This window comes from Phaenicophaeus curvirostris, chromosome 6 (assembly GCF_032191515.1).
Source record: "Phaenicophaeus curvirostris isolate KB17595 chromosome 6, BPBGC_Pcur_1.0, whole genome shotgun sequence".
Taxonomy (NCBI): domain Eukaryota; kingdom Metazoa; phylum Chordata; class Aves; order Cuculiformes; family Cuculidae; genus Phaenicophaeus; species Phaenicophaeus curvirostris.
The window spans coordinates 33,591,511-33,608,540 of NC_091397.1; the positions used below are offsets into that span (position 1 = coordinate 33,591,511).

Below are 17,030 nucleotides of genomic sequence, written 5' to 3' on the forward strand. Positions count from 1 at the left end.
AGTACTAGGAAACTGTAACTTTGAATTAATGATAGAACTGAAGAGTTATGCCAGAGCAATGTATTTAAGGAGGTAGCACAGTTTTTTATTACAAACTACTGAAGTATGATGTTGAGCTTTTTCATAACTGTATAAAACCACATATTTACCACTCCACACTGAGTTCTTAAGGTAAGTGAATAAAGAACCAAGTATCCTGATGTTTTAAATTGAACGTGCTGTTCATTAGTGTTGAATATTTAAAAATAAAATAAAAATTAATTAAGCTGTGCCCATTAGATGGGTTTCTTGAAGGCAAAAGGCACAGTTGTGCTTACTTAGCATGAGAACTTCAGAGTTTAAGTAGCTTCTATTTATTTTGTAATCTCTGTCTATGGTAAGAGTCAATTATTGGTGACTAAAATTTCGTTAGTGTATCTTGAAACTATGGCAGAGTTGCTGGAATCTTTTTATACTACTGTCCAGCTCAGCATTCTGGGAGTTCATAAAACTGTTCGGTCAATATTCAGCCTTTATCCAATTTGGATAAATCCCCTAGCTGATATCCATCTCAAAATATCTGAGAAATAATGCTGTTTTCTTATGGTAAGCTAACAGGACCACTAAAGGTTTCATATTGAAACTGTGCACAGTCTTTTTTAAAGAAGTTACATAAATGAAACGTATGCATTCTGCAAAGGAAGTGCCTTCACGTCCTTATCTGATAGCAATCCCAGCCCTCCTGACACCATGCTCTAAATTAGACTGATGCTTTATGGCTCTAAAATACCCTCATGAGAACAAAAAACAAAATAAGAACAAAAAAACAAAAACCCAAATCCAAACAACAACAAAAAAACCCCTCAACCTCCCCAAAAGGAAAAAGAATGTGAAAAGAAAAAATACACTCCTGACAAATGTCAGTGTAAAGCAGCAGACAAACGTAGGCATAATTAATAGCTAATGAGACTGGTAAAAAATGGGTCTGACTGCATCATCTGGACTGTTTGGAAATTAATTTTTTTTAAATGCACTTTGAGAAGGAATTAAAAGACATCTTTTGCCATCATGGACAAAAAGATAACCTCCTCCATTAAGGGATATGTGTCATATGTCACTGAAATATATGTAATCTTCAGTACAATTATGCTACAGAATAAGAATTATTCATGAATTTGAGGTCAGAGGGCAGGGAAGCAAGAGTTAGACTAATATATTGCCTTATTTAAATCCATACTTTAAATAAGGGCTGCTGTTTTAAATTTTATGGAAGGGCCTTTCTTGCCACTTCTTTATGACATAATTTCTTCCACTCACAGAGTAGTAAGCTTGATAAGTGGTTCTTCAGAGCATGTTCTCCCAGACCATTTTTGCTCTGGAGTAAATACTAAAGTATAACAAAGCAAACAAGAGAAAACCAACTATTACAAAATATTCTTAAGTTACCTTAGTATAGGGTTAGTACAGGGTCCCATATCTCTCTCTCTCTCAGCTATTTCCCTTTTTTTCTGTTATCAGTTAGTGCCCATTTTCTCTGAGGCTAGTCAGCCTAGTGCAGCTCTGCACAGAATAACTCTTCTTCACTTATGTTAATTGGAGAAGAGATTTGTCTAAATTCTGCTCACTTGAATCAGGCAGCTGAAATGTTTTATGATGTTTGTAAAGCAAATGGTGCAAATTGAGATCTTCTCATAAGGGATAATTTTTTAATTCATCATGTGTTTCTTTATGTATTTTCCTTGTTTCTGATGTTTGTCAAAGGGAAGGGGAAGAGGACAAAAAAAGAATAGATGATATCCTAGGAAAAGGCTGTGTTCATTAATATGAGGCTTACACTTTTTGAAATGTTGGAAGTTCCCAGCCATGATTCCTAACCCTCTGTTAATCGTTTCTGGCTTCGTGATGGCTATAGGTGAACTATTTGGAGAGAATGCTTTGAAACTCTGAGTGTTTCTCACTCTGTTTAGTTTTTAAAATATAGCACTGAAGCATTTGCATTTCTTCTGGTTGGTTTCTGTGTCCTTGGTAAAATCCAATACAGAAGGGACCGCCTTTCCACCCACTGTGAGTGGGGGAGCATCATTTTTGAAGAGATTATTTTTAGAACATATCCTTTTATAACAGGCTTAGTAAAGCAGAGCACTGTGAATTTGAAATGCCATAGTTGCATGTGAAGTAACTTGCAACAACTGTACTTACCAGCTTCTGCCAGAGCAGATTTCAGTTTTCATAGAAAATGGTGGCCAGTCACCATGTGTCTCTTTTGAAATCTTTGACAAAGCCAGATCATGAGATTTTTATAAGTTTACTGATGTGAGGTGTATATAGACCCTGCAGTATTCTTCTAAAATCAGGTTGCAGAAAACTATGTTCCAGTATGCTTTGCCCAGTTCCTTGTAACTCAGCTTGAGCTACTCTCATACCACTCATAAAGTATAGTGACCTCAGGGAAGAGGAGCTAAGTATTTAATTTGTTAGAAGACACTGAAATGGCAACTTTAATTTCAAAACTCAACTCAACCTTATCTGTTGTAACAGGGACAACTTTTATCTTCCTTCTTAGCCGCTGCTTAGAACTCCAGGAATTTTTCAAGATGAAAAGCTGTTTTTCAAAAAAATATTCTTAAGCTGTTCTTTCTGTAGCATAGTTGAGGTTTCATTATGAATTTGATAAGAATTTATACAGTATATTTGAAGCATTCTATACTCAAACCCAAAAAGAAGCAAGTTGAGATAAATATTGAAACAATTTCTATGTGCTTTGCAGCAATATTACCGTACCGTAATGATGGTTAGGATTTGAGATCAACTACGTACACATTTTGCACATCCACAATATGACTTAAAAATCACTGAGCATTTGGCTTCCATATTTTGGGGGGAATGTTTTTAAGAATCAGGAAGAGCAGAAATGGGATGACGTCAGCAACAACTAAAATACAAATCTTCACAACTTTTGTGACATAGCAGCTCTCCAAGAAACATCATCACTGTCTGTCAAACAATATCCTCTGGTGCTTGATATACACCACCCAGATATTCTTTTTCAAATATTTCACTGATTAAATGATACATTTGAAAGCTATTTGCGAGTTGCCGTTCTAGAGCCATGCAGATACAAGTCTTGCGTTGCTCACCCAGGGAGATGTATAAGTGATGTGTAGCTCCCTCAGCAACCGACGGGCACTAAATTTACCAGATTTACAGTTCATCTGTTACCTTATTTTGTATCACCTCATATCAACTCTTTTTTTTTAAATATGCTTTTAACTAACTCCTATTCCCTTGAGAGATTAATGCTTGTACCCCGTAGTGCTCTTGAGAAAATAAATATTAAATTTAGTAAGAAGGATTAATTTTTCATTTCACTGCTCATTGCTTCCTTTCAGCTTCTTGCCTGATTACATCAGTGGTGATTTTGATTCCATCCAGCCTGAAGTCAAGGAGTACTACGAGGTCAAGGTAAATGAAATCTCTTCAATGAGTTTGTGTGTGAGAGCATTGTAGGATCCAACCCATTAGTCATTAAGTGATTCTGACTCGGCTGGTTTCTTTGAGGCTTCAAATGTGAAACATCTTTCATGTGAAGCACCTTTCAAGCTCAGATGTTGCACTTTCCCTGGCAACGTACTAATGCTTAAAGTAAACACAGGAGGTGTGGTACTGCTTGAGTCCTGCATGTGGTGCAGTTTCATAGCACCAGCTCAAGAAATGGATTGTACATTGCTGTAGATGAATGCAACTAGAAGCTAGGATAAAGCTTCCTGAAAAATTGGTGACTTCTTTTGTTCAGTGAGATATAAAGCAATAAAGATTAATCTCCCATGATTCCTACACGCTGGCACCCACAAGCTTTCTAGAGAGGGTTTCTTTGTGTGATTTTCGCATCATACAACTTTGCCTTTTTAGCGTGAAGCTGCAAATGGTGACATCTGTCTCTTTCATCACTGAAGCATTGAGTTATGCCCTGGCTACTTCCGCTTCACTAGTGGAATGCCCTCCTTAATAGGTTTTTGGACAAATTTCTGCACACATTAATTTAATCCCCGTGTAGCCACCACATTTCCAGCAAGCAACATAAGTGTAAATACACATTTTTTAGTTCTTAGGGCTCACAAGTCTGCCTTTAGGTGACTATTTGGTATTTAACACTTCACCTACCTGCCTGTGTAGGCTTTTGTGCTGAACACAGTGCTTTACCCTCATATCTTGGACAGCAGATTTGTACAAATTTGGAGTTTGCCTCAGTGTGCCAATTTGCCTTTGCAGCAGGCTGTGCTTGCAAAAGCAGTAAGTGTTTGAACAATGTACACTAGTGGACTTAGAGGTCTGCAATATGCCTCCTGCTAATTCAACGTTTGAGGCTGAAATTTGCCTAAAATATTCCCTGATGGACTTGGGATCAAATGGTTAGGACAAAAAGTTTCAAACTATGAGGGGAGGGCTGGAGAAATGTGTAAGACCGGGCTTTAGTCCTTCTCTTAAGCATTCTGTGGGATTTTTACCATGTTCTGCCTCACTGATTAGAAGGGACAAGAGAGAGATGGCTTGGGAGAACAGCTCAAGAAAAATGCTCAGGCATCTTTAGGTTACAGCTTTGGAAGTGGAATTAAAATAAAAATCTTCGGATTAATGTTGTTCATTACAGATTGGAAATTCATGGTCTGTGAGAAAACAGGGAAATGGCAAAACAAACTGCACTATTTGGCATGGACATTGTTATTAATGTTTATATAAACTGCATGTTGGTAAGTAGGTGAGACCTGCCAAAGAATGCAGTTTAAGGACTGTTGAACAGGGAGAGGGAAGATAGAAGAGGTGGGAGAGGGAAAAATAAGGTAGGATATGGAAAGATATAAGCTAAACTAAGCTGAACTGGTATTGTGCTTTTTCATGGGGATTTCTTTTCTGGCCATAGCATCCTTCCCTTTTATGAACTCCATTGTAGGTGACTGTTGATGTGTTGTTTTCTTCTCTGTGAATGTGTAGTGAACCATTCTGCTTCATACAGAGTTGATACACCCATGGAAACACTGGGCTGACAGGCTGTATAGGAAGCAGTATTCAATCAAGATTGTAAAGGTATAATGAAAAGCATAATCTAGCCTACAGAATCCTTGCTCAGAGTCCTCATATATGACTGAGGAAAACACTGTTTGACTTTGGAAGTTTAAGTTTGTGTGTAAATGTTAAGAAAAATAGTTTTTATGCATTTGTAAGTGAACATTGAACTTATGTAGTCAGAAAATTAGAATGGTAAATACAGGTGGGCGTCTAAAGAGGTCTTGAGCAAAGAATATAATAACACATAGAATTTGGAGTGAGGTATATGCTTCATTTCCTGTAAAGTCACTTGTTCAGTAAAGCACCCTCTATATTCCAGACAATTTCCAAAGTCAGATCAGAGGGCTGGAGTACCTCCCCTATGAGAACAGGCTGAGACAGTTGGGGTTGTTCAGCCTGGAGTAGAGAAGGCTCCAAGGAGACCTTATCTCAACATTCCAGTACCTGAAGGGGGCCTATAAGAAAGCTGGGGAGGGACTTTTTACAAAGGCTTGCATTGACACGGGTAGGAGCAATGGCTCTAGACTGGAGAGGGGCAGACTTATACTTGACATAAGGAGGGATTTGTTCACCGTGTGAGTGGTGAGGCACTGGAACAGGCCGCCCAGGGAAACTGTGGCTGCCCCATCCCTGGAGGTGTTCAAGGCCAGGTTGGTTGGAGCCTTGGGCAGGCTGATCTGGTGGGAGGTATCTTTGCCCATGGCAGGGGGTTTGGAACTAGATGATCTTTAAGGTCTCTTCCAACCCAAATTATTCTATGATTCTATGAAGCAAATAAATCCATTTTATCTCGTTAGGTGTCGCATGCCATAGATCCTGAAGAGATTTGAAGGCAAAAATGCTGGTTTTTCAGTTGTGTTGAAAAGTAATCATGTAATAGAATTATGAGTGGGACGTGTAAGTGATGGGTTATGCATACTATGTTTTTGGGAGAGAGTAAGTAAACATGCATCATAGGTTATTCAGCTTGACTTCTTGCTCTCTACAGTTTTGGTTTTGCCTCATTGGATTGTCAAGTAAGTGCTCATAGTCTTTTATTCTTTGTATTAAAAATTACTGGTGATTTCCCCCATTTCTTAAAAAGTTAAATAATGTTAAAACTGGATAAAACTGCACCAAAACTGGAAATGGAATATCATGTTTAAATTTTCCTTTTTAGATCACATCAAACTATAAATGAAGGAGAAAGAAGAACAATTCAATATTATTTATTCTGTATATTTTCTGTCATTGTTAAAACAAATATTGAGAAGAGTTTTTGTACTTCCATGATAAATATGCATGTTTGAATGATCCCATAGAAGATGCACTTGCAGTCTTTCTCTGTATAGTCTGAAGTGCATTGGGAATGACACTGAACAAGCAGGGAGGACTTGTGAGATTTCCGTCATTGCAGTTTCATCTGTTTCTTGCTTTAGCTTAATGTTTTTATTATTGAAATCTTTTAAACATCACTTTGAAGTTAAACCAGCCATTTGTATTGTTATGCCTCAAACAAGACTCAGTTTCTGAAGTTTTGAGACCAAAGACATTATCTAAAATTACACCAAATCTGTACTTACGCCTGGAAGCGGAAGATTGAATCCAGTGCCCTTTGAAATCCAGATTATGCGATTTATTAAAAATCCAGCTTGGCTTCTCTGCTAAGCAAACTTCATGTGCTTTAAAAGGCTCTGCTTCAGATTTGTAATTGAATGCTGTGAACTTATTTGCCAGTCTGCTGTTTTTCCTGTTCTCTTTTCTTTTTAAGCTCCATAGAGCTGCTTGTTTTTGCCGGCAGTTCTGCAGCCGTAGCACTTTTCTTTTGTTATTGCATTTCAAGGGCTAAATGGTTATCAGGGCTGTAGAAATGCTTAATAGGTATGGTGTGGGTACTGTATTTTTGTTCTATGATGATGCACCTGTAATTAGATTTACAAAATGTATTTCCAGCAGTGAATTAGTGTTTTTATATCTCTCTAACATGTATGCTTTTTTGCAAAACTATATGTCTTAGTATTGTATTCCCTGCTTGCTTTCTGGGGACAAATTTTTTAATAATTTTGGGAAATCACAATGTTAATTGATTTCCCTCAGTTAAATTATAATAATTTAAATACATACAAAACCACTGAGTTTTTCTGTGACTGTCTTGATTTACCTTTTAGTCCTAAATGTTACTATTTTTTCTAAAATTATTTTTTAATACAGGATAGGACTTTAAATAGTAAGAATTTTGACTCATTTAAAGCATTCTTGTTAGACTGAACAGTTTTCTAAGAAAAAGATTATTCATTTTTAGGTCCTGATTCCTTTGTGAGAGGTTTTAAGGTTTTAGAAGGAGCTGTAAAAGTTGTGCATGTGGATCTGAAACAATTCTGTCTTGATTTTGAACTGTCTTGACAATCACCACTTAAGCTTCCAAGAAATTTGTTGTTTTATGTGTCCTGCAGATGATCTCTCTGATAACTATAAAAAGTGCTGTGCCTACCTCAGTTCAGCATCTGGTGGGTTGAAGGTGCCACCTGGACTTTGTAACAAAGTTATAAGTTGTAATTTTTTTCTACTGATGTACATTCATTAAAAGAGCCTCAATGTCTTGATATAGATGGAGGTTCATCAATTTAAAATGTTTTATAGGTCTGGGATGGTCCTGTTATTAATAGTTCAAATTGTGTATGACTATATATGCAATTTAGGGGTTTGTACTACAAGCTCTCTTTATGTATTATTCATGTAATTATTCAACAGAAGTTTTCATAAAATGGTTCCATTCTTGAATAGTATGTCAGAGGTCCTGTCAAGATTGTGTTTGCAAGTGAGTTGTGTACGTGATTTGGGTTATGTGGGTTTCTCATTCATACTGAACAGAAGTTATATTATCATATCCCACAAGTGTCATAAATTTGTAAACGATACTGTGCTCAGTGGTACTTTTGTAAAGGTGAACATGACAGACAGTCACAGTAGGTCAGACCAGAGGTTCATTCAGCCAGTGTCTGATCTTAGCTGAGCTGGTACAGTATACCTTTGAAAGAATAGATATGCAAAGTGATGCTTCTTTGATATGCTTTTCTCATCTCCCACTAAAGATTTCCTAGGTTAAAGGTGGTATCTATGTGTTTAATCGCTTCATAGATTGATTTAATTTTTTCCAAAATTAGTCAACACACTTTTCTTCAAACTATGTAGATGAGGCTGCAAGTTTCCACAAAAGCCTTGGCAATGTGTTCCCCAACTTAAGTGTTCACCACTGAGAAAATGTGTCTTTTTCATGTTATTTTGGCTTTAAGCATAACTTTTGATAGTCACATGTGATTCTTTTGAATTTTTATATTGAGATAAAGACTGAATGAACGTACTTGAACCACTTTTTCACTCGCATTCTGATTGTATTAGTATGATTGTGCCTAGAATTCTGGTATGTAGGGAGATGGGTGTGCACAACCAAACCAGTGGAATATTGCATGTGCTCACAGACTTTTGGCATAAAATTATGGACAGCCTGTAGATATGTTCTGTGCCCTGCTGTGTTAATATATGTATAATGGCTGCGAAGTCCTGTTGAAAAGAGCCCTCTGTAAAGCGAAAGATTTCAGGGCTGTTCTTATGTGCCGGCAAAGATACAAATTTGAAAAAAGATCTCTGTCCAGTCCTTAATATCACTCTTTATTTTTTCACCAAGGTAGCAGTTTCCAGTGAACAGTATATCTATTTAAAGGCAGATTACCTTTGGGGGAAAAAAAAAAAAAGACAACAAATTTAGTTATACAGCCCTGCATCTTTTTAAGTAATGTGTTTTCTTTTTGTTATCTCCTAGAGTTGCACATCAGTCCTTCCAGTACTAGAGAAACAGCTAAGTCTGGCTTGTGTTGTAAGATCAATATCATTGAGATTCAGCAAGTTTTGAGGTCATTGAGAGTCACTGTATACATTTTTTAGGACCTGAGTCAGGCCCTAATTTATCTAGGAGAACAGAGAATGCAATTTGACCAAGTTCTCATTCTTTAAAAAAGTGCTACTCTATTTTCTTTTGCAGTATTTTGCTGCTTGTTATGTAGCTTTGGGAGACAGCATATAGAAATTAAGAGATCAAAATTTTATTAGAGGTGGTTTGTCTTTCTTATGCTTAGGTTCAAAATGACAGTTTGTGGGTTACTAGTTGTTTTCTTTCTTCTCACAAGTGCCTTAGCTGAAGCTCAGCTCCCTGACAGTAGAATATGCAAGAAAACAGTGCGCCGTATAACAAAAATTATGCTGGTGGTATTTTGGTCTTGCATCCAATTTCAGTTTAATATTATGTTGCAGCATGAGATTTATTTCTCCTTTTCATTGGTTATGGCCTAAGGAGGAGAAAGGGTAGAATCTATATTGCAATAGACATTTGAGTTACTTCCAAGAGTTTTAAAAAATTTAATCGAGTGTTAATCTCAGAAAGAAGTCATTACTCTGGTCTGTCAGCCTGTGATGGAGAAAATAACAGGAAAGTTTAAAAAATAGAAGTGTATTGAATTAACTTCATTTCCAGCGCAAGGAACAAAAAAAGGTATTTTAAACAATGACAGCTTAATCTGGAGAAGGAAATTGAACAGAGTTATTTTGTGATTAACCCTCTTCACACAAAAGAGAAGCTTTAATATGGTACTAGTGGTTGAAGACCCAGATGATAGGTCTTTTTAAAGGTAAGAGGGATTTATATATCCATCTTTTCTTTTTAGAGAATTCAAGAGCCCATGCCTGTGGACTGCTAATTAGAACAGTTTCCAACGAAGCTGCAGAATCCACAATGCAAAGGCTCAATCAAATGTTGCTGCAAACTTAAATTCAGCCCAAATGCTCTGTGGGATTTATAAGCTTGATTCTGACATGGGAGGACCCCATTATTTAGCTAAAACACAACTCTGGCCAACAGCAGGAACACAAACTTGATCATTAACCAAGAAAAAGATGTCCAAAATCCAGATGCTACAGTTTTTATGTATTTTAAGGAGTGGCTTGGCAGCCTCTGTGAATGATTCTGTTGCACATCTTGTCAAGGAGGAAGCAACTCTCATTTCAGGAGCAGACTGAGAAGATGCAGTCTGTTGCTCATTACAAAGTAGGTAGGTTTGCCAGTGGGCTGGAGAAGAGGAGGAGGAATGCTTCTGACAAGCCTTCAGGGACCTGTAGCGAGCATTTTGGTGAGTGTGTTCCTTTGCTTTAAAAAGAGTGTGTGGACCACTCAGAATCATTATCTATAACCTCCAAACTCCAGAGGCAGTTTCACCCAGGCCACCTTAAACTTTGATTCTTCATCTGTGACACAACTGTGAGGTTAAAAAGTTATTATATATTGGGATACATGATACAGGGCTACCACATCTTTACTTACTGTAATGTTGCCCTCATGGTGTTTGTACTTCACTTGCAGCAATGCAATTACAAAACTTCAACAATTATAATCCAGATTTGGTGGTTTTCGTTCATGCAGGTTGATGAGTGATCCATTTCCTCTAAATGGAAAAGAAAACAACAGTTATGTGTTCAAGTAGAAAAGTTAAATGCTTTTGTAGCTAATCAGTGAAATGAAGGATGAGCTAAATCTGCCACATTTGAGCTTGCCTTTATTAATAAAATTAACTATGGAAATGTAAAGTTATTTGGAGTTTTGATGTGAACCAAGACAGAGGTAGAGTTGCACAGAAAAACTAAAGTGCAGTTTCTGGAGCTCAAACAGTTATTTTTTCCATACTGAATTTTCATTTGGTCAAAAGCATGCAAAATACAAGATCATTTTTTTAATATCTGCACTCTAAAATAGTGCAAGATGATAAAAGTTGCATTCACATATACAAGGAGGAAATTTAACTTAAAATATAATTTTTTGAAAGACCATTAGTGGTAGAGAAATACTATTGCTGGGGAGTGGAGGAAAATGAAAGAACTCAAGTTCTGGAAGCTTTTGATTACAGCAAAGTGGAGAAGGCTCTGCAAGTTGCAGTATTTCTCATACTTACCTTTCTGGCACCTTCTCATTTTATTTTTCTGTCCTGTATTTCCTTACTGTAATATTCTTTTGAGCTCTTGCTGTTTTCACTGTCATCAGTAACTATTTGAAGCTCTGTTTTTCTGTTTCAGCTTTGCTGTTTTCCATCGTGTGCCCAGTAGAGCCCAACAGAGGGGGATTGGATGAAGTTTTGATAAGCTGACTGTGGAAGAATGTTGGCTGAAATCCAACATGTTTCAGGACCAGCATGAGTTAGTTTGTGTTCTGGTGTGCTGTTAGATTTCTTCATTTGAAAAAAGTTACGATAGTCTCTGATTAAGAAGTAATAGAAGTTCCTTAAATCCAAATAGATTTGGAGGTATAATTAGAAGTGGGAACAGTCCCCTATGTGATTAAGTGAACTAAGAGAGAAAAAATATATGTCAGGGAAGATGAAAATGAGGAATGAAAACACAGAGACTCTTCAAAAATTTAGAAAAAGATAAGCATTTTAAGAGACAAAAATAAAGATAACATCAACCAGAGGGTAGGAAAGAGAACTTGATAGAAATGGAAATGTTTTCCTGGCACGTCAGCAAATTAGTTCTGCTGTCATTTTTTGCAGCGGTGAAGAAGCGAGTGTGATAAGCATGTGTTCATGGAAACCATATTTTTCTAATCACGAAGTAAGATTTTCAGTTTATTAGGAATGAATGTAGGGTTGTTGGGTTGGGGGGCAGGGTTACTGTTTTCAAATGTTTTCCGTTGAAGTTAAAATAGGAGGACCTATGTTTAGACCTTCCCTGACCAAGCTTTGGTGGGAGTTTCATCAGGTGAAAAACAGAAAATATAAGCAACTGCACTGGAAGTTGGAATGTATTTACAGTAAATTTACATGTGTTAAGATGATTTTGTCTAAATTCTATAGCAGCTGCTGCTGTAATATATCATATGTCTAAGCAACTGTTAATGCAATTGAAATAACTAATTTAGTAAGTATTTACTTCACACTTAATAACTCTTCAAGTAAGGAATTGGCAGTTTACCATAAAATGTGAGTTTACATTACCAGATATTTATTTAATTGATAAAAATGTAGCCTTGAAGAGGAACCTTCTTTTGAGAGCTGAAAAGACCTTCCTCCTTTTAAGCTTAGCAGTGGGAGAACACATTTAGAGAACAGAGTAGGGATTAAACAGGGGATAAATTTACTTATTGAGACCTATCTCCATTTTTTTCTGACATTTAAAAGCCAGTCCTTTGACATGTCAGTATTAAGGTAGAGACTTTCATTTATTTTACTCATCATCTGCTGTTTCAAGATATAGTGACATATACATGCTGTACTTCAGTGGTTTAGATACTTCGTATTTTCATTACTATTGAATTGGTACTTGTAGGAAGAAGTCAAAATCAGAGACGTCTATAGAGACAGCTCAGAGTTTGCAACAGACCAAAAGTTGTGCTGAGTATTACTGTCCCAGCTGGTGCTGCTGTACTTCTAGCACTGGGCTTGTACTGAGGAACTTGCTGTGGGCAGAGGGAGGAATAATGCCTCATAACGGTCTTTGTGGCCCTATCAACTTTCCTTGCGTCCACTGGTGACTTATTTGGACTTATTTGGATACTATCTCAAAAATACTTTTGAGAGGTAATGTGTCAGCCTTTGCCTGGACAAATTCATGAGATAATAGTGCTCTCAGGAGTGGAGACTATATCAATTCTGTCTTCAAATCAATCATGGCTGTGTTTCTTTGGAATTCACAGTACATTTCCTAATAGAAATTTTAGCAGGGACACTAGTGGAATGCGTTCAGGCCTCAGAATGTGCTCTATATCACAGATTTTTTTAGCAAATAAATGTACTCATCAATACCCAACATACCTGCAGAGATGCATTTCTGATCTGGCATCAACAGTTGCTTACACAGCTGAATGTGGGGGAAGGTCTCTAGAGTGATTTAAAAAGTATTTTCTTTGATAAGGTTAGGTGCTCAATATCTTGAGCTCATCCCGGACTAGAAGCATGCACTCAGAGGAAACTGGGAAGACCACAGTCAATTCCCATTTTATTCTCCCACTGATGGGAGAAAACGGAAGGGAAAGTGGAGGGGATCTGAAACTCCTTGAAATGTTTTTCCATGTTAAAAGCTTCATTACTGTTATAAAAGAGTTCAGCACCCACCAGATGTTGAGCAATCTAGCTTGGTCTGTGGGGCAGTGTTGCAAGGGATTTTTTTTTTTGTCAACAGCAATGGAATCAACTCACACTTGCTCCAGGTAAAATATGTTTGGCTTGAAGTTTAGGAGGGGAGTGAAGAAGTTTTCATGCACTTAGTAATTTGTTGAGTGTTTGAACAAGCCAACTCATCGCCACAGGCAGTTATAGATTCAAGCATGCATCCTGCCTTTAGTTACTGAGTTTAAACTGCTCTACACTCTTCACTCCTTGTGCCACTCCTAGTGTACTGCACTGGTTGTGCTTTGCATTCCCAGCCGGATGGATAGCAAGCAGCTGCCACAGAGCCATTCCCAGAGTCTGGGAAGAGTTAGGAACGATCCAGCATGGGAGAAAGCCCTCCCCTGCAGTTCTACCATTTCCATTTGTTTTCACATGATCTGCATTAATGTGCTCCCAGCAATGAAAGTAGCTGCCTGTGGCCATACTCAGTTTCTTTCTGCTTTCCTTCTGTTCTGTAGAAGAGCACCCTACTAGCTGTGAACCTTCAGAGGTTCACTGCCTTAAATTAAACGCGAGTCAAATCTCTGCCTTAAATGTAAAGCAAGCTTCCTGCTTCCCTAGGAAGACTTTTTGAACACTTTTTCATCAGGGATAACTGGTTTGTTCCGATTGACTGGAGTCTGTGATAAGGCATTGATTGTTGTCCTTGGCACCAGACTTCTACAGAAGGCATAATGCTGTGCAGCAGCTCTGCAGGAGGCACGGCCAGCGTCCTGGTGTGAAGCGCTGTCCCCACCCCAGTCGATGGCAGTTCTGCTGATTGTGACAGGATGTTCAGGATGGGTCCTCGCTGAGGCAACCATCTGCTGAAGGAAGCCCAAGCGCCATTATTTTATCTCCCTTCATCTCTTAGAGTTATAAAGGGAAATAATGAATTTGTAAACTTTTCAGCTTATTTAAGACTATGACAAATTGCATGGCTTTCAGGATTTTGAACAGGGACGTCTTGTTAGAGGAAATAGAGATTACACGGCATTTAGAGTGAAAGTCAGTGATTCTTCTGTGATTGTGCCCTCCTGTACAGAGTACAGGGCAGCCCTCTGTAAGGCTTTTTGTATCAATGCTATGCCTAAATGCCTCACAGGCCTGAAGTGCAAGCAGATGTGTAGGTGGAGAAATAAAGTGATATGGGAAAGAGAATAATTGCATTTGACATTTTTATTCTATATAGTTCTATATAATGTGAAAAATTTAGGTGCGGGTTTACCACTTATAGATGCTGTGGAATAGCTCACAATTCCCTGTGGCAGAAGGAGAGTGGTGGAGTAGGAAAGAGGCACCAGCATACAATGACTGGTTAGATTTGGGAAGGAAATAGTATAAAAAGTTTAAGGTTCCATAGGGAACACTATTTGTCACTTACATGATGTACTTTTTGTGGCAAACCCGAGATGCTTTGAAGGGTTAGGGTAAATCTGATATGGTTTGATAAAATACCAGAAAATGTTGTAAAGATGAGCTGTCCCTAAATCATCTTACTGGTGTTTGCACTGTCTCCTTTAGTTAAATTTATTTTCAAAGAAGTGGCACAGAAGATAATACAAGGGACAGTGCCTTCCTGTCCTGTTATCTGTCAATAGATCATTTATTTCTTCTCACTGCACTCTCCTGGTTTGTTTGGGTTTTTTTCCTCCTTACTTCCGATGATTCACTATTTTAAAATGTCTGCATTTAAGCTTTTCTTGCTGGGAGTTTTGTCTGAGTTGTGAAGGAAGTAAGAGTTGGACCCAAAAATCTGAATTAAAAGAGATGGAAGAGCCAGGCTTCAAAATTGCATCTTCAAGAATGCATTAATTAAATGTATTTCTGCAATAATGAGTTGTCCAGTATACAGACATGCTTTTTAAATGGCCACCTGTCCTTGAAAGTGCCATTGATGAGGCTATTCAATCACAATCATTTCAACCCCAAATTCTGTGCTTGGGTGCAGGGATCCCACCTTTGATCTTTGATGATTCAGTGGAATGATGTTTAGCCTGTAGTTACCTAGGACAGCAGGCAGCAACTGTGATGAGATGGGAGGTCTCTTCTAGTTGCTGTGTTGGCAGATAATAAAGTTTTTGAAGCCTGCTTGTCAGGCACTTCCTTGAGCGTTTAAAAGCATATAGTGTTCTCTACACGCCTTTCAGTGGTTAGTAAGTATTTAGCAGCTACCTTTTGTATTACTGTCACAAATCTGAAATGAAGAAACACAACTGACTTGAAAGATAAAAAAAATAAATAAGAAAATAAAAAAAAAATAAAAGAACAAAAAGAATTGTTATTGGTATGCAAATAGATTTTTACAGCTTTAACGGAAATATAGCTAAGCTGCAGGCAAGGATGTACTAGAAATACTACAAGGCATGCAGTACTCAGAAATAGTAGGAATAAAAAGTAAAGGTTAATGTGAAATAACTTTATATGTTTATGATGAAACTACAAACAAAACTTGCCAGTATGGGTTCACATTTTTGTGCATGAGGGGAAAAAATGCTAATCTAATGGTAAAGCTCAAGTATACTGACTGGTGGATGGCACATAATTTTTCAGTATACAATCTCTGAAAAAAAAGAAGTCATAGTATTTTCCATTTAGTTCAGGTAGACAGTAAAACATCTTCTGGTAGATTTGTAGGCTCTGTTCTGAGAGCTCCATGTGTAGTAATGGCTACTTCAGTTACCTAGAAAATGTAGAAAGACAGAGTGCTCATACTGAGCCATGAGGACAGCGTGGTTATTGAAGATCAGCATCTTGCTACACTCCACAGCAAAACAATAACTGTCTTAAGTTTTTCAGAAAGAGGACAGAGTAGAAGCTGGGGAAAAGGCTAATGGGAAGGAACACATGGAAGCGAAAACCAGTCACTTGTGACAGTTATACACTAGATTACAAGCCCACTAACCCTCCTGTTAGCATCCTAGTTTGGACATAATAGCAGGGTCAGGAGGCTCAGTTTCCAGATAACACAGCTCCAGCTCAGAATGTCACATGCAGGAGAGGATATAGTCTTAATGCTGCTAGAGATGTGTACTCCCTTTACAATATGGCAGCAGCAGGAGCAAAGATGATCCTGTAATGAAGGAAGGAGCCATAGCCAGCAGTAGAATCTCATGTAGTGCCAGTGTAGGCAGTTTTGATGTTGCTCCTAGAACTCCATGTGCAATTCCTATAAACTCTAGAACCTGAGCCTGGAACAGGTTCAAAAAATGCCTACTAAGAGGCTCAGCAGGTTTTTTTTTTATGAAAAAAAAAGGCTAAAAGAACTTGTATTGTTTGGCCTAATGAAATTAAAATCAAATAAATATATAGAGGGACTAAGTACAAGGGTTAGAGAAAGTAATATTGATTTAAGATCTGGTCAAATAAAATCAAGATGCAAACTCGAAGTGGGCTGTTCTCCATCAGAGGAATGAGCCTTCCAGGAGGCTGTAGTTGGGGTAGAGGAAAACAATGATTTTAAAGTAGAGGTTAGAAAGTTTATGAGCAGTATTTCATAACACGTTTCCTGTGGCAGTACTGGATTGAATTTGATAAGACAGGACAATCCTACCTGTCCCACATTTTAATGAAAATCTTTTATTGCTTTTAAAAATGTGAAATGGTGGTTGTATGCATTTTATTATAATTTGGTTCCAATTTCCATCTGAAAGCAGCTTGATTTTTCTTTTTTTTTTTAAAAAAAAGGAGAAAAAAGAAAAGAGAAAAAAAGAAAAAAGAAAAAAGGAGAAAAAAATATAATTAATAATCTGACTAAAAGCGTGTTTAGACAGATAGGTCTGGGGCATAGGTGCATCATTATTTGAGAATCACAACACAACT

At 37.5% G+C, this 17,030-nt stretch overlaps 1 protein-coding gene across 3 annotated transcripts in view; it reads left to right on the forward strand.

The window, feature by feature from the left end:
• TPK1 (thiamin pyrophosphokinase 1) overlaps positions 1–17,030 on the forward strand; it is a 293,667-nt gene that overhangs the window by 138,491 nt on the left and 138,146 nt on the right. For all 3 annotated transcript variants that reach the window (XM_069859754.1, XM_069859753.1, XM_069859755.1), the window contains one exon: positions 3,369–3,441. In XM_069859754.1, the coding sequence (XP_069715855.1) occupies positions 3,369–3,441 (73 nt within the window). The remainder of the gene's footprint in view (positions 1–3,368; positions 3,442–17,030) is intronic.